General features: G+C 37.8%; 1 protein-coding gene across 1 annotated transcript in view; it reads left to right on the forward strand.

Moving 5' to 3' along the window:
* The first annotated feature begins 674 nt into the window (after nucleotides 1-674).
* ADGRV1 (adhesion G protein-coupled receptor V1) overlaps nucleotides 675-23,729 on the forward strand; it is a 526,552-nt gene continuing 503,497 nt past the window's right edge. The window contains exon 1 of the mRNA XM_036279419.1: nucleotides 675-723. Coding sequence (XP_036135312.1) covers nucleotides 702-723 — 22 coding nt within the window. The 5' untranslated portion in view covers nucleotides 675-701. The remainder of the gene's footprint in view (nucleotides 724-23,729) is intronic.

The following is a 23,729-nucleotide window of genomic DNA, read 5'->3' on the forward strand; positions in this document are numbered from 1 at the left end:
GTGATGTAGGAGTAGATTTCTCATGTCTCCTATTTCATCAATTTATGTGCAAATTCTAAGGGGGTGAATATTTCAGGGGTGCTTCAATCGACATGAAAAAAAAACGTGCTTAGGGACGAACAAGACTCAGTAAATGGGTTTTCTCCCCGGAAAGAAACCCGGGAACTGTTCACAGAACTGTGTGCCCCACTGTCTAGGTGACGGGATTCCTTGTGCCTTAGGGCACAGACTTGAGAGTTTAGTAAGAACCGACGACTAGAAAGCGCGCACTGCGCACCGCGCCCCCCACCTTGGACAAGCGGTCAGAGGGAAGACTCTCGCATTCTAGCGCGCACGCAGGTCAGCCTAGGCGCCCCGCTGCTGGAAGAGTCCACTAGGGATGGTCAAGGCAGGGTGTTCCCGACGCCAGAGCGCAGACCTGGCTGCCCGCTGCGCAGACGAGGGCGCACTGCCTTGGGCGGCCACCCCCGCTCCGCTGGTCAGGTGAGCGCAGCCCGGAGAGCCGCTAGTCCTATTGGAGCAGAAGGAGCATGGAGGGGGAGGAGGTTGGGATAGGATAAGGGGGAGGAGGATGGAGCCACCTTCCTGACCCGTTAGCGGGAGAAAGAATAAGCAGCCCCGGCGCAGCGCGGGGACGCGAGCTAGAGAAGGAGCGAGGGTGTGCGAAGGGAGGACCGGCGGGTATCGCAGGGCGCGCGCGGATGTCGGTGTCCCCGGGGCCAGGTAGGTTTTGACAGAAGGGAAGGTGCTGCGAGCATCCCGGTGCCCCAAGGGAGCGCCACTGCATCCGTGGCGGCACGGGATCCTGCTTCGCACCTGTTGCTGGAAGTGGCAGGCGAGGGCCCGGGAGGCTGGCGCGCCCGGGATGCGGCGGGCTGCGGCTGGCGGGGCAGGGCTGCTGCTGCGCCGCGAGCGTGGCGTTTGTGCCCCCCGCCCCTTCCAGTGCTGCTTGGTCTCAAAGCAGGTGAGAAGTGAATGAGCGGAGGAAAAAGTTTCCTTTCTTCGCCTTCTGCGTGTTTGAAACCGAATCCTAGCTTTAATTTTAAAAAGTCTGCTTGGGAGATAACTGACCCTAAACGGCGCGCCATAGGTAATAATTAATAATGGGAACAATTAAACTTGAGTCTTATGTTCCAAAATAACCGCTGCATCGAAATACCTTCATTGAAATATATTGATTTTTAGGGGTCTGGGATTATTATTTTAATGTTTTAAACCATTTAAAAATAGATTTAAAAAAACTAAAACAGCAATTATGGTAGTGTTTATTAGGGGGGAAAAAGATGTTAAGGTGCGATATTAACTTATCCCGTGTAACTTTTGTTTTAAACTAACTTTTTACATTTCACAAAATCCACAACCTTTGAAAATGTGGGTAATATGTTTAATTTTAAGCTGTATACTCTTTTTGAAAATACTGATACTAAACTTTAAGAGTTCATAATTATTTACAATTAGGATAAAGCTAAAAATATGCCTTAACTAATACTAATACAGCATTATTTTAAAATTCTTGCTGAAGTTATTATCTTAAATTATTCAAGTTTTTTTCCTCCCCTTTGTGTGTCATTTATCAAAAGAGCTAAATAGAACCAAAAAAATAAAGTAAAGACATTAAGGTAAAGGGAAAAAAACAACGATGTTCTAGTTAGGATACAAATGAACATAAGCAGTTTATTTTTGGGTAATTTCCTAGGCTACAAATACACTCTGAACTGTGTTATAACACAATATATTAAATGTATGGATCTGCCATTAGCTTACACTGACTTTGGACACACACCCATTCTCTGGTTCTTGGTTTTCTTTGTTTATAAAGTAAAGGGGTTGGACTAGGTGATTGAAAAGACTTATTTTAGCTGGAAATGGTATGTCTCAAGATGACAAGTTTTTAAAAGTATCCAAAAGTGTATACACTAAAAGGAAGTATGACTGAATCCTATCTTCATGTTCTTATTTCCATGATGAATGACATTAGGAGTCATCTGTATTGAAAAAAAGTTGCTTGTAATAGATTCTGAGAAACTCTTTGCATATTCATTTTATTTAACACTCACATCACCACCATAAATTAAATAGTATGATCCCAATTTACAGATAATGACTCTGAGGCATGGAAAGTTTAAGCTCCGAGTCTTAAATTCCCCTGTTAGTAAGGGCTGGATCATGGATTTTTTTTCCCTGAGTTTTCTGAGTATCTACACTATACTGAATGTTATGATTAAAAGCTGAAACCACCTGTAAACACCAGCCAAGAAATAATCTTAGACTAAAATGAAGGACCATAATGGGGTGGAGGTAAATTATGTAACAACACTGAGTTTTGATATCATCAGATATAGAAATGATGATCAGTCAACATCTATTATATTTTCATAACAATTATAATTTTATGCTGTACATATATTGATCAGATATTGAATACCAATTGTATTCATTGTCAGAAAATGATAACGAGATATATTTGGAACACAGGTGCTTTAATGGTAATAAAAAGGATGATTATAAATAATCATGGGAATGCAGAGGCTAATGTTAAACAAAAGTATTTTAGATAGCTTTCTACTTGGAGGTGTCCTTGACCCAGCCACACCCAAAGGAAAAGAGTGGTCACAGCAGAATTAGCTGTGTCTAAACCCTTTTGTTCATATTCCCATAATAAATGATAATAGTATGATTCATTTATTGGATGTCCATTCTGTGCCAGGTATTCTACTGGGCCTTTTAAATAGACTAACTTTATCTTTAATTATCAAATACTTTTATCCTGATTTGTAGGTGAAGAAACTGGAAAGACCCACAAAGAAAATGCATTTGCCTTTCATTAAGTGTGTGATCCTTTATGGTCCAGAAATTCACAGGCTATGAACACAGCAGTGAGATCCTTAAGCACTGGAGGAGACTGGGAGCCAAACTAGCACCTCTTTACTTTATATTCGGGGAAACGGAAACATTAAAAAGTTGAGACTGACTTAAAATCACATATTCTATCTTTCCATTTATGATTTTAGTTATGTGTACCTTCCCATTAACTAGTAAGTGAGAAATATATTAGTAAGTTAACTTGGTCATTAAATGTTTGCTTAATTGCCACTCAACCAAATGCTGCCTCCTGCTCTTTTTTATATTGCTGCCCTACTGTTACTGAAAATTTTAATGTTGCCCCAATTAGGATACAAAATCTTTGAGGACAGTAATTGTATTATATATTTCTCTAGTATCTCTAGGGTTTAGCAAAGTGATTAATAAATGGCTTTGTTACCTATTTACCTGTGACAAGTCATTATTTTGTGCACTAGTTCCCAAATCTGCACAGTTGGAAGCACTGTCATTACCACTTTTACCTCACGTAGAAAGTAACTCGACAATTTACAGGTTCTTAGAAAGCATATTGAGCTTCTTAGATGATGACTCTTTAATTTGATTATAAAATGTAGTGTTTTACCATGGAGAGGTTTGGATGTGCACTTGCCTGATTTTGTGGGAAAAATGACACAGTTAAGTATTATACACAGATGAGTATTCATCCATCTCTCTCTCTCTCTCTGACTTGGAAATAACTTTTTTTCTGGTTGTAAAAATAATACAAAGTAATACAGGAAATTCAAACAGTATAGAAAAAAAAAATCACCAGGAACTTGACTGTCTAAAGGTTTTGGTAAACATCCAGCCAGAGACATGTCTTTCTTCCCTTAACTCCTGCTGAATCGGAGTGAGAGCTGAATTATTTATTGAAACCATTTACAGTTTAAAGCTCTACTTAGTTTTAGTATTATATCACTTTCAGGCAGCTCAAACTTTATATAAATAAAGATATTTACTGAGAAATGAAAATAAACATACTACTAATTTCCCCTTGCATGCATGTCTGTTTTTCTCACTTCCCAAGGCAGGATTTTGGGGGACAGGAGGCATTTTCACATGCATGAGGGTTCCCCAATATGCCAGGATGCGAGGCCACCCAGGAAGCCGCAGCACCTGTGTTCTGTTGCCCTGATGGAGGTGTGGCAGAGGAGGAGAAGGGTGGAGCTGGGACGCAGGAGGTTGTAGTAGGACAAAGGCTGTGTTTTCTGATTCCACTGTGACACACTATACTATTTAAAATGTACCAGACAAAGTCCCTCCCCCAGCTTCTGGGCAGGTGGTCATGGGCCCTTTCTGGTGCATTCAGGCATAAGACTGGCTATACCTCAAAATGAGAGCAGGATGATGATAGGGCATTTCTCATGCATTTATTCAGGATTCTGATAACCCAGAATGGACCCTCTCTCATAGAAATGGGCAAACTGGCTGTTGGAGTAGTTGTTCACAAGTGAGTTTTGAACTAATACAAAATTATTAGGTAGAAAGGGAGGTTGGGAGTCTCTTTGAGAGAGACAAAGATAGCACTTTCATATGCATTTGAATGTAATTACATTGAAAATATTTGTATTTTAAAGATTTTATTATTTGACTATTTTAATTTTATGAATGTGTTATTTAAAATTCCTTTTCCCTAGACACATTTTCTTAATTTGCACTATGTATTTGAGCAAAGAATTCTTTCATGCTCTAGTTTATGAGAGGCTTAACAGGGCTTAAATCCAACCATCTGTTCGCATCTTGGCACATCAGCACATTGGAGGTGCTGGTAGGGGCTAAATAAATTTCCCACATTTTAAAGGTTAGGGAAAGAGCTACCTTTATGAATAGATTTGAAATGATTCTCAGCAAGACAATAGTGCAGAAGTAGAGTAAAAATGCATTTGATTCTTTGAAGCACAAGGTCCCCTGTCTGTCTTTAGTTTGCTGAAAGGCAATTAGCATTTCAACTAGCTAATTTGGTTACATGCAATGAAGTACTTGGGTTTATAATTTGCTGTTCCCTGTCTGAGTCTGTTGAGCTCTGGCTCTTATGTAATCCTCTCCAAGTAGCCTTCTCTCCAGCATAGTCATTGTTGCTGGTCTTAAATAAGTAATCAACAGAGAGTTTTCCTTGCCTTCAACTGTAGGGTGCCATAGGGCAAGGAAAATGAAATGCCAAGCTAATAAGGGGATGATTGTAATTACTACATAGTCATTATTGAAATATGGCACAGGTTGAAAGATAGAGAATAGCTTCAAATAAAATGCAGCTTCAAAAAGGCATTGTGTGGCACTCTTAGTAGTTTATTTCTGCATTCAGAATGTATAATAAACAGGATATATATATATATATATGTATGTATATATGTGAATTAATTAAGATTAACTCAAGATTAACAAAGAAGAAGCAATTCTTAATTATTTATATCGCCTTTGCTCTTTCCCTAAGAAAGAATTTCATGGGGAATATGTGTAAAAGAGAAAATATTTTTTTTCTTAACTTACAACAAATGAACAAGTGCTCTGAGGCACATTATCAAAACAATTCAAGAGTTTGTGCGCTAATTGAAAATAAGACTTTAAAGCTTCTTTAGTCATGAATTCTGATAATTAGGTAATATTGATATACTTCATGTATATACTCGGATTCCTCTGAAGGAAACACTGTACGTTATAATGCTTTTGTCAGGATAATTGTAATGATATTATTCTTTAATCCATGTCATGGAGCAGTAATTCAATTTTGCTCAACTTTTAATGCAATACTGCTTTTGCAGAGTTGTACTTATATATTTATTTGGAGGTAAAATAATATATTTTTCATTTTTCAAATGATGTTTAACTGAAAGAAGACATAATACAGAGAAGTATTTTAGATACAAGCTTGAAAGTGAGCATTATACTTTTGACAATATACATGATGATCTTCTATATTTCCAATCTGTGATTTAGAGAAAAAGCCCTGTCTGCAGCTACAATAAGAGTCATTTGTATATTATTCACCTAAGTTCAACAGCATTGATGAGCAGGAATAAAACAAAGAAGGCTTACCTGATTTCTGGCAGACTAATCAGCTAGGGATGGAAAGTGTTTTGGAAAAAGTGGGACTTGATCTGGACTTTGAAGAAATGTGGAAGAGAGGGAGTAGGGAGAGGCAGAGAGAAGGCCCTGGGGAGTAGCCAAGGTAAGGAGCCGAGGTAAGAATGATCCAGATAAGTTGTCTCAGATACACATAAGATCAACTTGACTGGAACTGTTGAAAGAAAAGGAGGTGGCTGGAAGTGCAGGGTAGGTTTTAATATTTTTTTAAAAATGAGACCTAATTCACCTAACAAACTAAAAAAAACATCTTTTAAAGTGATTTTCAGTGGTATTTGATATATTTACAAAGTTGTGCAGCTGTCACCACTGTCTATTCCAGAATATTTTCATCACTGCAAAAAGAAATCACTTGCCAATCAGCTCTCATTCTCCACCCTCTCCCCACCCCCATGTCCCTGGCAATGAATCCACTTTCTGTCTCTACAAATGTGCACGTTCTGGACATTTCACATAATGGAATCATATAATACATGTCCCTCTGTGTCTACCTTCTTTCACTTATCCGTGTTTTCAAGGTTCATTATGTTGTGGTGTGTATCACTACTTTATTACTTTTTTCTTTATTGATTTTTAGAGAGAGAGAAATAGAGAAGTTTTAGGGAGAGAGAGAGAGAAACATCGATGAGAGAGAACATCAATTGGCCACCTTCTGCATGCCCTCCACTGGGGATCAGGCCCACAACCTGGGCATGTGCCCTGACTGGAAATTGAACTGGTGACCTCTTGATGCATGGGTTGATGCTCAACCATGGAGCCACACCAGCTGGGCACTACTTTATTTTTTATGGCTGAATAGTATTCCATTGTATGAATGCTTTGTTTATCCATCATGAGTTGATGGACATTTGGGTTCTTTCTACTTTGGGGCTATTATATTATGGACATTTGTATACAAGTTTTTGTATGAACATATATTTTCAGTTCTCTTGGTTATATGTGTAGGAGGGAAATTGCAGGGTCAATAAGGGAGGGTGGATAAAAGAGCCAGGATGCATTTAACAGAAATGTATCCCTTTTCTGATATACATTCTGTTAAGCTCAGGGTCATATTATAGGGCAGATGCTTCAGATATGGCCTGCAGATTTATTCCAACTTTCTTTGCATAGATCTCTGCCAATTAACTAAGACATTTAAGGCAACCAGATTGTGAGAAAACAAAGGAACAGTTTTCAACCAGCGACTCCTCCCTCAGCACTGGCTGCAGGTTTGCCTAAGCGGGAAGGATGGTAGTGGCTTCCATAATGATTGACTTATGTAGGGTGTGCTAAAGTCAGAAATGTGATTAGATGCTCTCTGAGGTACACCGAATTAAATTCTCTGATGACTTCTGCCTTTTCCACAAGGACTCATCTAAATGATATGGGTTGAATTACCAAAAAAAGAAAAATTTATGTTTTCTTCTAAGACAAATTGTGAAAGCATTAAAATGTTATTTTGTTAATGAGGGAAATTTAGTAAATCACTTGATTGAGAATTGGACTTTAAGTAACGACAAGTCCAATTCACAAATGTATAATATCACTAATTTAGGTGTGCATGTGTGCACCTTTATGTATTTGAAACCTTAGCTAATTTCCTGAAAGGATCTGGTGTACTTTATAAAATAAATTGACATTTGAACAACTTGTCTAACTTTGGTGGAGGCAAAATATATATATTTTTTAATCCTCACAGGAGGGCATTTTTCCATTTTCTGTTCAGGTAGAGTGAGAGGGAGAGAGAGGAACAGAGAGAGAGAGAGAAACATCGATGTGAAAGGCACACATCGAGTGGCTGCCACCCGCACAACCGACCAGGGCCGGGGACAAACTGCAACCGAGGTATGCGCCCTTAGCGGGAACCGAACCCGGGTCTCTCAGGACCACAGGCTGACACTCTAACCGCTGAGCCAAACCGGCCAGGGCGAGGCAAAATATTTTAAGCTCTTTTGGAAAAAAAACCTAAAAGTATATTGCTTAGTGGTTTATGATTTGAAATACATATTTATATAAACTACTTCATATAATTTTAACCACTTGGTTGTAAGTTGTTAACTATTTTTACTTTATAAAATGAAATGAAGACTCATGAAAGCCAAAAAAATTAATTAAAAATAACAGCAAAACCAGGTATTCAATTTAATGTTCAGAGTTGTTATTCATTAATATTCACATAATGAGCATAATGTAATTTTAAAAAATTTTGGTGTCTCACAAAAATATTTCTAATAATTTAAAAATAAACTGATTTCTTCTCTTAAATGTCCTAATATAAATAAATTTGTGTCATCAGGTTGTATTACATTGAAAAACCTCACTATAATAAAATATTTCCAAACCTCATCCAGGACTTTTTTTCTTTTATAAATTTGTTACCAAAATTATAAGTAATTGGAGGTAGTCTTAGAAAACCATTGTACAGCTGTTTGATAATAGGGTGGCAGTTTAACACAATTTTTTAGTACCTTCCTTAGAGAAAGTCAGCCAACTTTGGAAATTGTTCTTGTTTTTAGGTGACTAAGTCAATACAATGCCTACTACTTGAGACCTTGGAATTATATGATTAATAGAATTTCCAGAAGCTGTTTTAGCTTGCAGGGGATTTTAATTAATCTTTTTATGTCTCACTGATATTCATGAGTGCTGTTAATTTGGGGGTTGTCATTCATTCATTGATTGTGTGCTGACATACTCTACCATGGATTTGAAAAATACATTAAGCTGGTGATTTCTACTTTCATATTTTATTAGAGCCATTCACCTCAAAATTTGTTTATGTTTTATAATGATTTATAATGGCGTTTTAAAACCTCAGTGATTTCATGGTACCATATCTTTAGAAATCCTAACCCTGCTCTTCTAGACAGCCACACCCTTTCCCTTTCTCCCATGCTTGCTTCTTTCAACATAGGAGGTGGATGTGAGCATGAAAAGAATTAGGGCCACATACTTCTGCTCTGACAAAAGATTACCTTGAAAATAGAAAATTGCCGTGGGTGTGAAATTGTACATAATAAGACCAAACTCATTATATCATTAAGCATTAGATATAAGGTTGTTCTATTCACTAAGACTATGCTATCGAGTAGGCTATGCTGCCATTAAGAGACAGTTTAATTATGGAGAGGAGAGAATAATAAATATGTCCACTTTTCATTTAATGAGATTTTTATATGATAGAATGTATAGATATAGAGATGTTTTAAAATTATCTTGCCTATATGACTATTAGCGAGATTCCTTTATAAATAATGTTAATCTACTACTGTCTTTAGTTTTAAAATCTTTTAAATTTTATGTTTTAATTAGAGTTGACATTCAATATTACTGCACATTAGTTTCAGGTGTACCGCATAGTGGTTAGACAGTTATATAACTTATGAAACAATCACCCTGTTAATTCTAGCACCCATCTGATGCCATACATAGTTATTACAATAATATTGACTATATTCCTTATGCTGTACTTTACATCCCTGTGACTATTTTGTAACTGCCAATTTGTACTTCTCAATCCCTTCACCTTTCATCCAGGCCTCCACTTGCCTCCCATCTGGCAACCCTCAGTTCTCTGACCTGAGGACATTTTTTGATATTTTGTTCAGATAGAGTGGGAGGGGGAGAGAGAGAGAGAGAAACATCGACGTGAACCACACATCGAGTGGTTGCCACCTGCACAACCCAACCAGGGCTGGGGACAAACTGCAACCGAGGTACGTGCCCTTAGCGGGAACTGAACCCGGGTCTCTCTCCAGTCCGCAGGCTAATGCTCTAACCGCTGAGCCAAACAAGCCAGGGCTCTGTATCTATGAGTCTGTTTCTGTTTTGTTTGTTAGTTTATTTTGTTCTTTAGATTCCACATGCAAGTAAAATCATATGGTATTTGCTTTTCTTTGTCTGACTCTTTTCACTTAGCATAATACCCTCCATGCTGTTGCAGATGGTAAGACTTCATTCTTTTTATGGCTGAGTAATATTTCATGGTATATATGTACAACTTTTTTATTCACTTGTCTGTTGATGGGTATTTGGATTGTTTCCATGTCTTGGCTGTTGTAAACAATGCTGCAGTGACCACAGGGATGCATATATCCTTTTCAATTAGTGTTTTGAGTTTCTTTGGCTATATACCCAGAAGTGGAATTGCTGGGTCATAAAGAAATTTCGATTTTAACTATTTAAGGAACCTCCATACTGCTTTCCACAGTGGCTGCACCAATCTGCATTCCCACCAACAGTATAGGAGGATTCCCTTTTCTCCACATCCTCATCAACACTTGTGGTTTGTTGATTTATTGATGATAGCCATTTGACAGGTGTGAAGTGATATCTCATGGTGGTTTTAATGACTTAAAATAAATACTTACTTTGCTCATGAATCTGCAACTTGAGTAATGCTTGGTAGGACAAGCATAGTAAGAAGTGGAAGCTGCCAGTTTTTAAAATTTGGGCCTGGAAGCTAGTCAAGTATTTACTTCCACTGAATTCTGTGGTCAAGTGGCCATAAAGCTTAGATTTAAGGAGATACAGCCTTCCTCACAATGGAGTAGTGTTAAAAAGTGTAGGGTCATACTTTAAAATCACCACACGGCTGCTGTTATTAATAAAAATAATAACAAGAAAAGTAGCATCGTGGACTACTTTGTTGAGGTGTATGTAGCAATTTGGCAGAGGATGTGGTTTCTGGGTTTCGGGAAAAAAGCCACTTTGTCCTCCTGATGACAATATATTCGTGTTTTTTTAAGTTGGAATTTCAACTGAAGCACCAAGAAATACAAATATATATATATATATATATATATATATATATATATGATGTCAAAGTGAGTTGTAAGAAATTATTAAGACTCAGAATTTTGAAGATAATAACAGAAAACTAATTGCATAGCCTTTGAATTTCTTCATATGAAGTGTATAAAAAAGTCAAACGTATAAAGTCTGAGAGATTTTCTGGGGAGAGTTCTATGGGAGAACTATGGAAGGGCCAGGAGTATCCCGTCACGTGTGTGTCTGTGCCTCATCTTAAGTGTGGTGAGAAGGGCTTCACAAAATTTCTTGGAGGGTTTGATTTGTAGTTGAGGACCACAGCAAAACGAGTTCTGGAATCATTTCCGAGAGAGCTGAGGTGGCCTTTGGCAGAAGGATGGCGGATATAGGTGATGCAACAAGCTTTATATTGTTGTGGCTTGTTTGGTTCTCTCACTAGTGACACTGGGAGTCAGCAGTGTGTTCAGGTTGTGAAAGCTCAGTCTGTCCACTCACAGATTTCCCATTAATCCCTGCCCCTGGTTTTACTGAAATATAAGTGACATATACTGTTGTAATGTAAGGAGTACAGCATAATGATGCGATATATGTGTGTATTGCAAAATGATTACTACAATAAGTTTAGATAGTATCTATCATCTCACATAGTTGATTTTTTTTTTTTTAGATACAGTAGAAAGGAGGGAGGGAGGGGGGAGAGAAAGAGAGAGAGAGACACAGAGAGAGAGAGAGAGAGAGAGAGAGAGAGAAACATCGATGTGAGAGAGACACATTGATTGGTTGCCTCCTGCAGGAACCCGACCAGGGTCAGGGATCAAACCTGTGACCCTTGGGCCCATGGGCCAGTGCTCTAATCTCTGAGCCAAACCGGCCAGGGCTTCTCAGCATCTGTCAAATATACAAAACAGTGTTGTTAACTGTAGTCACCATTCTGTACGTTACATCCCCAGGACTTTTTTATCTTATAACTGGGAGTTTATACCTTTTGACCGCCTTCATGTTTTCCCCCGAAACCCTATCTCCTCTCGCCTTTGGCAACCACTAGTCTGTTCTCTGTTTCAATGAGTTCAATTTTTTAAAAGATTCCACATATAAGTGAGATCATACAATATTTGTTTTTCTCAGTATGACTTATTTCACTTAGCAAAAGGCCCTCAAGTTTCATCCATGTCAAAAATGGCAAGATTTTCTTCTTTTTTATGGCTAAATAATATGTGTGTGTCTAAATAATGCTGCAGGGAACATGAGGGTGCAGATAGCTCTTTGAGATAGTGATTTTGTTATTTGTGACTATATGTAACCATAGGGGGAATTGGTAAATCATATTGTAATTCTATTTTTTTTTTTATCCTCACACGAGGACATTTTTCCATTCCCTGTTCAGGTAGAGTGGGAGGGAGAGAGAGGAACAGAGAGAGAGAAACATCGATGTGAAGGGACACATCGAGTGGTTGCCACCCGCACAACCGACCAGGGCCGGGGACAAACTGCAACCGAGGTACGCGCCCCTAGCGGGAACCGAACCCGGGTCTCTCAGGACCACAGGCCGACGCTCTAACGGCTGAGCCAAACCGGCCAGGGCTGTAATTCTATTTTTAATATTTTGAGGAACCTCCATTATACTTTCTTAGGTGGCTGCACCAATTTACATCCCCACCAACAGTGTATAACTACTTTTCTTGTATTATTTTAAATTGATTGTTTTTGTAGAGAGAGGAAGGGAGAGAGAGAGAGAGAGAGGGAGAAAGAAACATTAATGTGAGAGTAAAACATTGATCACTGACTACGGCATGACCCCTACCAGGGATCGAGCCTGCAGTCTGGGCATGTGCCCTGACTGGGAATCAAACCTGCAACTTTTCAGTGCAGGGGTCCATGCCCAACCAGCTGAGCCACACCAGTGAGGGCCTTTTCTTGTATTTTTAGTTACAGCCATTCTAAGGGTTATAAAGTAATATTTCATTATTGTTTTAATTTGCATTTCCCTGATGATTAATGATGTTGAGCACCTTTTCATGTACCTGTTGGTCATTTATATACCTTCTTTGGGAAATGTATATTCAGTTTTTGTACTCATTTTAAAATTAGATTTATTTTTGCTATGGGGTTGAATGAGTTCTTTATATATTTTAGAAATTAACTTCTCATCAGATATATGACTTACAAATATTTTCTCCCATTCTGCAAGTTGCCTTTTCATGTTGTTGATGGTTTCCTTTGCTGTGCAGAAGCTTTTTGGTTTGATGTAGTACCACTTGCTTAATTTTATTCTTATTATGTTTGCTTTTGGTGTCAAATCTAAAAAATCACTGCCAAGACTAATCTTATTTTTTTTTCTTCTAGGAATTTTATGGTTTTAACTCTTACACTCAAGTCTGTAATCCATTTTGAATTGATTTTCATTTAATTGTTTTCTTCCATGAATGATTATTTTTAAATTATTTTATTAGGAGTTGCAAACAGGTGCTTTTCTAACACTGTCATTCTTGTCACATTAGCTGGAATACTTTAAGAAAGAACTTTTCCTTTAACAACTAGGCTATTGGGTGACCTGGAAAAGGACTTTACCCAGGATAGACAGAATAAATATTTAATTCTTCCCATTTAAGTGTTAATTTCAGAGGAAGGAGTTGATGCCCTAGTTACTTTCAGTGTTGACCAATGAAATTTATCTATCAATTTATTTTAGTGTTCTTATGAACATTAGGATTTATGTATTCAGTATATTTTAAACAATTGCATCATTACCCTTTTAGATGCACACAAATTTTAGTCTTTGGCCAATGGAAACATTTTCATGTTCTTGTGTTCCATTGACATTGCCCCATTAATCTTTGATAACTTTTTTACTGGTATAAGATCATCGGGTTCATTTTATATCTTTCCCTCTCTGGACTTAAGTTATTTCTCTAACAAGACTTGGTTCCTTTTAGTGGGAAATGGTGGTTAGAGGCAAAAATCTCGGCACTGGTGATACTTATTGTTACTGAGTTGACATTACTTCTAAGACTTTAATGAACAGAGTCAGAAACTACATATGTTTACAAAGGAAAAAGTCATGAGGTGATACTGATATTTCCAACTTAAATTTAACCTTACATATTTGATTTGATTGTCATTTCTGTTTTCTCTTATGTAATTACTTATTTACTCTATCCTACAATATGTATAGTTTCAAAATATATATTCTATAACAAAATATGATTTAAAAATATATTATACAATATAAAAATTTAATTTAAACATAATAATAATGACAATAAGAATACTGAGTGAAGTATAAGCTTTCTTTGTAGTTGTATATGTCTCATTTTGTTTTCTTATGTATAGTTATATTTGCAAAAGAAACCTTGGAAACATAAGTCAAGGGCTAATAAAAATCGTTACCTGTAAGGGGAGAAAGGAATAGGTGGATAGAAGTGAGGATTCTCTACATGTATCCTGTTATGTAGTCTTACGTGTGGATTCATGTAAATGTTATATTTTCTGAAAATAAAAATTAGGTTAAAAATAATCTTTACCTGAGGATATCAAATAGTTTGTTGGGTACATGGGTCTGGAATTTAGGGAAGAAGTTTGGCTGGAGATGTAGATTTGGAGGACTGTTGAAGAGTGAGATGAGTGAGATCACAGTGGAGATGAGTGTAGGTGGGGAAGAGGCCCAGGCCCGGGAACTGGAACATTCTATCATGTAGAGGTCAGGCAGAAGACAGTGATCCGCAAAGGGGGCTGAAGGGTAGCTCGGGAGTGGGAAGGAAAACCACATGAATGTGGCATCAGGAAGACACATGACAAAGTGACTCCAGAAGAAGGAAGTGACTACCTGCCCTTTCAGTTACTTTTTGTGTTGCTATCCTTCTAGTATATCCTAAGTCACAAGTGAATATTTAACGAATTGTAGGAGGTAGGTGAAGTCAGGGAAACGGGAGATATTCAGAGTGATAGAGTCTGTGCTCTGATCATGGAAAAGCAAGTCCAAGTTACAAGAGAAATTCAAGTAAGCCAATTCTTGTAAAACTTTTACTCTTAGACTATGTACCTTCTAGTAACCTCAACTCTTTCAGTTGATTTTGCAAAACTTAAAAGGAACTGCAGATTTAAAATAGGATCAAGTTAAAATTTAAAGTTGGAAGAAAGAATAGACAGAAAATGTATTGTCTTTCATTAATTATAAAAAAATACAGAGAAAAATGATATGGATATCCTTTAAAAAACAACAACAACAGTACATTAGCCTAAATTTTATATGGAAGGAAGGGACAATTAACATGATAGAAAGTGAGGGCAGAGTGGGTGGTATAACTTTAAAGTATTCTGTACCCTGTACACATTGATCAAAGGCAAAATAAAGAAGCAAGTCTGAGGGAGACATTGCTTTATTAGAAAAAGACTTCCCACATTTCAGTTTATAACACCAGATCTAAGGCAGAGTTAGGAGATGAAAGACATCATAGTTGATGCACATAATGAATTATATTATAGGCTTCCTTTTCACTTGTGAATTTTCTTCAAAGTAGGTTTTAGGTATAACAGATTTCATAGAAGGATGTGAAATGCATGTGTTGTGGGGGGAACTGTGTGTTCCCAAGTAATGTATTGTAGCCAAAAGAAGAAAATGGAGACTGGGAGATAAGAAAGAAAATAGCATAGGTAAAGTACAAAGATGATGATAGATTTATTTGTCCATATTCATATTTTGTTTAAATGATATTTATACCTTTTTATTTCATAAAAACACTTGGGTACTAAGCATATCCAGAAGTTCCTTATTTTGACTCTGGGTTGGGAATATATTCATATACTTCTGATTATAGGGCTATAACTCTTAGGTTGTAATTAAGCCCTGGGGGTTTATATCCACAATGCAAGAGTTAGAATAGGGGTGTTAAATTATCTTAGTTTTAGGGTTTAGTTTGAGAGTATTAATCTTTGGTATTTTGCTTTACAAAACAGCATTGGAAATGACCAAAGTAAAATATACTCGATATAGAAACTATGGAAAATATAGACAAGCACAAATAGAGCAAAATCATCTGAAATTTCTCTAAGGTTGACCAGTGTTTTTTTAGTTCTTTTCTATGTGTGTACTCACATGTATACATAAATGTATGTGTGTTTAGTATTTTTTATGTAAAAATATTTTAGATTTATATATTGCATCATAAAGTTTATTTAAAATTTATATTTCATATTATTTTTTAATTTTCTTTTAAAATATTTTTTCTTTATTGATTATAGAGAGAGAGGAAGGGAGAGAGGGAGAGAGAGAGAGAAACATTGATGAGAGAGAACATCAATTGGCCGCCTCCTGCATGCCCCCTATTGGGTATCTGGCCCACAACCTGGGCATGTGCCCTGACTGGGAATCGAACTGGCAACCTCTTGGTCCATGGGTTGACTCTCAACCACTGAGCCACACTGGCTGGGCTTTTTTATTATTTTAAATAAATTATAAGAATTAAAATGACAAATTATATTATATTCAATTTGGGGAATGACTGTTTATTAAAATGGAAGGGTCATGAAGAGAGATGTTATCTATTGCTATACAAATAAACCATACCATAACTTAGTGGCTGAAATTAATTTATGATCATCTCTCAAGAGTTCTGGGGTATGAATGGCTTAGCCAGGCTTTCCTTACTTGGAATATATTATTGAATTACAGCCAAACAGTGGCTGAGGATGAAATTATCTCATGTTTAATCAGTCACATGTCTGGGCTTTCTCAAAGCATGGTGGTCTTCAAGACAGTCAGATGTCCTGCATCATACTTGGCTGCTGCTGGAGCAAGCATTCCAAGAGGATTGGGCAGAAGCCTTAAAACTTCTGCTGCGTTTTATTGGTCAAGCAAATCACTAAAGGGAGAGATTTAAAGGGAGAGGAATTAGATTCCAACCTCAAGGGAAGAATAGCAAAGAATTCTTTGGAATTTTATGGGTGGCCTTATTTAATTTTCAAGAGGAATAAAGCATTCTAATTCCAACTTGCTATAATAGAGACTCATATAAGCCATGCTATATCCTTATTTAACTACTGTTACTTGAAAAATGGATGTTTTTTTTTTAATTTTCTAAAAATAAGAAAGTATTATCCTAGTATAATAGTGCGTTTTTCTTAGTTTTTACACTTGAACATTTTCTCATGCTTATAAATATCCTTAGTAAAAGAGTTTCAATGACTTTATATTGCTCTGATATATTATTTCTTAAAAATTGGTGTTTACACAGAGATTATCTACTGGTGTTACTATACTAATAGCAAAATAATTTAAATTCCTCACCTGAATTGCAGAGGGGTTAAGCAAACCAATATAAAGAGCTAAAGTAACTAGATCCGCTAAAAGAAAGGCATAACTGCTAATGCTCATTATTAAGTAGCTATTAGGCAATTGTGCATGGTTTAAAAAGTCAACTAATCAAAGACTTTTAAAGTGAATTCTTGTTCCAGTTGCTAAAAATAATTTCAACATAGAGTCCTACTTCTTGGTGTGTCTTTGTGGAAGCTTTGGTTTTGTTAATATGAATTGGGTGAATTAACAATAATGCAGTTATTATGTGGTTACTGTAAGTTAGGCAATGTACTAAGAGTGCCGTGTATTATTTCATCTAATCCTCCCAACTACCCTTTGAGGTAGATGATTTAATCCCACATTTTCATAAGAAAACAAATATAGAGACACAACTGAGTTTTATTTTTTTAATCCTCACCTGAGGACATTTTTCCATTTTTTGTTCAGACAGAGCAGGAGGGAGAAAGAGAGAGAGAAACATCGACGTGAAAGGGACACATCAAGTGGCTGCCACCTGCATGACCCAACCAGGGCCAGGGACAAACTGCACGCAAAGTACGTGCCCTTAGTGGGAACTGAACCCGGTCCTCTCTGGACCGCAGGCCGACGCTCTAACTGCTGAGCCAAACTGGCCAGGGTGACACAACTGAGTTTTAGAGACATGAAGCTACTCCCCATGCTAACATAGATGATCTTGGATCTAACCTAAGCAATGTGACCTCAAAACAAGTGTTTATAAGTGTATGATACAGTTTCTTCTTTAAAATAATAATAAAAAAAAATTGACCATGATTTTGAATAAGAGTCAGTGCAGAGGAGGATGCAAAGATAAATAAAGCATCATACTCCTTCTTCAGGAGACCAAAGTGTAGTTGATGATGAGTGTTGTTATAAGTCAAGGAAATATTAGAAATGGTTTAGAAGAGAAGTACTAAACTCATCTCAGCTATGGGGCTGCAGAGGCAGGGGACAGAGGAGAAGGGGCTGTTGGGAGGTGTAGTGCTTATTTTGGTTTTAGGTGCGTTGGAAGCTCTGGTAGGACATCTATGTGGGGATCCCAGCAGTCAGTGGAAAGTGTCTCAAGCTCAACAGGTAAGACTGAGGCTTAATTATTTAAGAAGGATTATTGCCTACTGCAGTCAAAATAGTTTGCTAGAAACTGTGGGGGTAGCTAGATGGAAGTGTCTAGGCAGTTGACTGATGAAAAGATTCTAGTTCTGCAGGATATGATAAAGTATCAATAGGGGAAAATTGTTCAGTGGTCATAGGTTTGGGAAATGATGGATTTAAAAAGTCTGTGTTTAGGCCATCCTGGTGCTTGTTACATGCTTAAGTATTTTGAATATTTAAGAAAATATAGTATCCATATAAATTTATTTTCTAAACATAATTCACAACTGAATTCTTTAATCTGGTCAAAATGTGGGGATAGCGTTGCATAGGTCACACCTTGGGGAATATTGGTTGGAGCTTACGTGAACATAAGAGTTGGAATTGTGAATTTTTTATAGGGACTAGGAAAAGCTTAGATTGCTCCAAGGGAAAGCTTAACTTTGGTGTTGATGGGAAGGATAGAGTTGAGAGAGAAGCTTGAAGAAAAGGCAGGGCTGAGGATGGGGAGCTAATTTAGGTAAGAAGACAGCATTTGGGGAATAGGGGGGCTGGAGAGAAGAATGGAGGGTGGCACGGAAGAGAAGAGGTGGGTAGATTAATAGGAGTAAAGAAAGAAAGCTAATCGAATGGGGTCAGAAGTGGAGAGGTTGGCTTATTCTTAGGGAGGAATATCAATGTTCCATCTTTGGAGACAGTCTGTGGAGATGGGGAAAGAGAATTTTAAGGAAATGGAAATAAAATCCCCCAAGTATGTGAAATCTAACATTCTTAAAGTGGCAGTTATTGATGCATTAATGAAAACAAAGAACAAACGTTACTCTAAGTTCAAATGTGTTAAGTAAGATGTACAATTCATTTTCCAGTTACTGTTCATATGTCAGTGTGGAGGGTAGAGTTGGGAGGTAAACACTGATCTAAAGAGGATTTACCTTTTCTTTACCTAGGAAAAAGAATTTCAAGATGGAATTCTATTTTAATGGCTAGATTTTGGTATGTTTATAGCTGTGTGCCCAGAATCCAGACAATGCCTGGAACATAGTAGAGACTCTAATTATTTTTTGAATGTTGTCAGACGTTGAATAAATGTTAGAGCCACAGCACATTCCACATGCCACTCATGGGTTTTTTTAAGCTCTTCTAAACTCGTGTTCATGAACGAAAAGAGTAACCTCTTGTAAGGACTTGGCAATACCTTCTGTAGCTGCAGGGAGATGGTTAGGGACTCTGGACTGAAGGCAGCACTAAAGCAGTGGTGTGGGTAGCAGAGTGGCCCTCCTCCGAAAGAGTTTGCTGACGTGTGCCAGGAGCAGGGGCCGGTGTGGCATGAGGGCCACGGCCTGAAGCAGCAGGCCCAGTTAGATGGAGGAGGACTGGGTTTAGACAGGGCACCCGGTCCTGAGACTCAGTGGCCCCTGGAACACTGTAGTCTGGGAGACCCCAGACCTTCTGGAATGCATAAACCATCGGTATTCTTGGAGCATACAAGTAGGGGCCCTCCAAGGGGTAAAACTGGATTTCCTTTCAGCATGGTGCATGGAGTCTTGAATAGGATTTAATTTAATTTGGAGAAGTAATAACCTGGTGACACATTTGCACCATGGGTGTTGTGGACTAGTTCATACTTGTTGCATACCGAGGATTCCAAGGAATTTAAATTTTTCATCATAATCAGCCATAAGAACATTTTAATCAAATCTAACCCTGTCATCTCCCCAACCTCCAACAGAGTTTTGGGCTGCATTTAAAACAACAAAAACAAACACTGTATCATTTAAGAGGCAGGAAAGAAGGGAAACATTTACTTTTGGAATATGTGTAGGTGGTAGATTATGACCATGAAAGTTCCCAAAGAGTGGAAATTTAAGATAAGAAAATAAAAAAAACTTTGTGAGTTTGAGTGAATGCTTTGAGAAAAGCACAGATGTAGTTATAAAGCTTGTTCATGGAAGCAAGAAAGGGGAACGTCAATATATTATTAGGCATTTGCTTCTCTGTAATGAGGAATTGAATCAAACCTAACAAACCTTATTAAAATGAAAAATCAGATCTTGCAAAATGTTATTTACAGCTCAGACCCCTCTCAATGATCTGCTGTTGACAAAATCCTAGGCTTACCCTGATCTGGAAAAATTCAGCTTTGACAGAGAATTTTAAAATGTTTGGTAGATGTTATTAACATTTTTATCAGTAGAAAGCCAGCCTGAACTGTTTACTCTGGAGTCAGTGGCACTTCCAGAGGGTGCTTAACAGTGTTCAGTGGATTCAGGGAAGAATATTTTAGCATTCGGAAATCCTGATCTGCTTGATAGAGATACTTTTGTAATCTTACCAAGCATTGAAGAGATTTATAAAAAATAGATTTTATGCTTTATCATGATACTGTTTATCTATCAACCACTCTGTGTAATTGGACAGCAAGAAAAGCTCAGTGATTTTCCTTAGAGATACAGTGTATTGACAGAACATTGTAGCATACTGAGATGACATTAAATCTATTTCTTACAAGTTCAGTGTGTGTGAGACAGATGGAGAAATAAATTAATATTGTAAGGTCATTGGCTTCAAGCTTCCTGGGATGGAAATATTTGTAATCTAGGCTTAGGTTTTACAAATTTCAAGGTTGTGGAGAAGCCTGTGTGTGTGTGTGTGTGGGGGGGGGGGGGGTCAGGGGGTCGGGTAGAGGGTATTCAGACATTTGGGTTTCAAATTAAGGCTTTTATTTTAGTGTTAGAATTTTATACAGTTTTGGGGGCCCTGTGTAGAATTTGAAAATTGTTAATGGAAAGGATTGAGTATCCAAAAAAATATTTTGTTTCAGTTAGGAAAACAGATCACATGGCACATAAATACCTTACAAATGGGAAAGAGGAATTAGTTAGCTGGACCGTAACTGATCTAGCACCTCTACCTAATTCATTTGAACATCACGTATTTAGCCAGTGTGGTCACGTCAAAGACACTTCGCTACCTTAACAAAATTCTGGCAAGACGAAAGAGCAAAAGGTTTATCTTTTTTATATATATTGTTAAGGCAATTCTGTTTTGTGTCAAAGTTAATAAGTGAAAATGATCGCCACAAAATAGAATATTACTATTTAAATAAAAGCCTACTTTTTATTAAAGCAAACAAAAAATAATAAATAAATTTAAAAAATCCCCCCTGCCCTGGCCAGTTTGGCTCAGCGGTCACCCTGAGGACCAAAGAGTCCCAGGTTCGATTCCTGGTCAAGGGCACATACCTCGGTTGCAGGTTTAATTCCTGGCCCTGGTCCAGGGTCATAGGGGAGGCAACCAATTGATATGTCTCTCTCACGTCGCTGTTTCTCTCCCTCACTCCTCCCACTCTATCTTAAAAAAAAAAAAAAAAAAAAAAAATCAATGGAAAAAAATATCCTTGTGTGAGGATTTTAAAAAAATCCCTTCTGAGGAAAAAAGAGGAAACCCAATTCTAAATAATTTTTGTTACACAGGAACTAATATCTGTAGTAATAAACTTTTTAGAATATCCTAACAGCAAGAACTCAGCTTATCAAAATGTGTGAGGTACAGCTAAAGCTATGCTCGGAGCATAACTATAGCTTTAGGAGCTAAACAATAGTGAAAACTAAATTAATGTTCAATTTATGAGTTATAAATACTATAATAAACCAATCTGGATGGAGAAATTGGAAAAAAAGATCTAAGAAGAAATAGGTGAATTAGAAAACAGATAATTTTTGGACTGGGTACGTAAATGCAACGTTAAAATAGCTGGATAAAGTCAGTATCTTACTTCATTCTACAGATGAGGAAGTAGACTCACCAGGTTAAATGACTGCCTAGAGTTGCCCAGCTCATATGTGGCAGAGCACTCTAAGGGCACAGCGGACAGGCCCTGCTGTGTTTTTTTTTTTTGTTTTTTTTTTTTTTTAGCATGAAGATGGGCAATAATCAACCAGTCCATCAGTCTGAATTCTGGTGAACAGTTTAGACCCTTAATGGCTAGAAAATGGCTTGCAAATGATATGGCTAGACATGTTAAAATTGCTTCAAGTATGGATAAAAAAGCTGTGGTACATATACACAATGGAGTACTATGCAGCGGTAAGAAAGAAAGATCTCTTATCCTTTGGGACGACATGGAGGGACCTGGAAAGTATTATCCTAAGTGAAAGAAGCCAAGCAGAAAAAGACAAATACCACATGATCTCACTTATATACAGAATATAATGAACATAACAGTCTGAGGAATACAGTAGATCCAGACACATGGAAGTAGGGCACAGACTGACATCCCTCAGAAGAGGGGATGGGGGGTGGGGGGGTGGGAAGAGATAAACCACAGAACTTATATGCATGTATGCATGACCAATGGACATGGACAACTAAGCCGGGGACGGGGCGGAGGTGGGGTGGGGTGGGGGGTGCCAATGGGGTAAAAAGGTAAAATATCTGTAACAAAAAAATAAATAAAAATTCATAAAAAAAAAAAAATTGCTTCAAGTAACTGGTTGAGGAAATATAATAAAACCCAGCTGTCAGTTGGAGGATGGTCCTCACACTGGAGAGTCTAGGATGCTCAGTCCTGTTTTCTTCGGTCCCTTGACCATGTGGACACTGACATGTCGTGCCTAGGATCTGGCACTTGATGCTATACTGAGATGAATTTCCTCTTCTGTGCCCCACAGCTACCCTAATGCTGTAGCTGTTCCTTTTTCCACTCTTTAACAGTTGAGAGAACTTAATGCCCAGAGAATTGAATTGATTTCTACAAAGTCACACAGCGGAGAGGTGGCAGAAACTAAAGTAGAGCCCAGGACTGACTCTCAGGCCAGTACTTGCCTCCTACTAGAGATGACTAGGGGCTTAAACACCGAGGGGAACTGGCATGTCCAGCTAGAGGCTTTATAGCATCTAGGGCAGGATCCCCAGGCAGGCACTGCCAGGAATGCTTTGCCACCCTGTCCCATAAAATCAGATTCCTGGGACACTGCAAGGAGGCAGCCCACCAGGAGTATGTGTGTGTGCGCGTGTGTGTTTATGTGTGGGCACACAGTTGTGCCTGAGTTTTCCTGCTTTGAATGACATGAATAGAAGAAATATTTTATGACCCTACGCTGAGGAGACATTGGCAGGGTCCAGGAGAGCAAATTGTCTGTCTAAATAACAGCTGCTGCTCAACTCCAGCCAGTTGATAAGTTTACGTGAAAATGTGGACTCAGCTTTGCCACTTCTGGTACTTTGTCAAAATAATCTTGAAATTCATTTTTTAAAATGCAGAATCTTCAAATTTTAAATTGCGGCCCCAATCCTTTTAGTATTATTTTGGAAACACAGTTTGGACTTAAAAATGAGTGTGTAGGCCTGTCCTGGGTTGAAGCCCCTGGATTTGTTACACGGAGCTCTCTTCTCTCTCCCTAAATGGCAGGATGCAAAGAATTCACGGAGGAAATGCAAGCGTCTAGATTTTGCAGTAAAAATAAATGAAATTCAATAAGTGTTAAAGAACAAAAAGAAGCAGAAAGTGGCTGAGAGAACCTTTTTTTTAGATAATACTGAATCTCAGAGGAAAGAAAGATGACTAATTAGGGCTGTTTTCAGTAGGATGTTAATTTCAATAATTGCTTTTGTGACTTTTGTCTTTGAGTTCTGT

The sequence above is a fragment of the Molossus molossus genome, unplaced genomic scaffold, assembly GCF_014108415.1.
Source record: "Molossus molossus isolate mMolMol1 unplaced genomic scaffold, mMolMol1.p scaffold_m16_p_3, whole genome shotgun sequence".
NCBI classification, from domain to species: domain Eukaryota; kingdom Metazoa; phylum Chordata; class Mammalia; order Chiroptera; family Molossidae; genus Molossus; species Molossus molossus.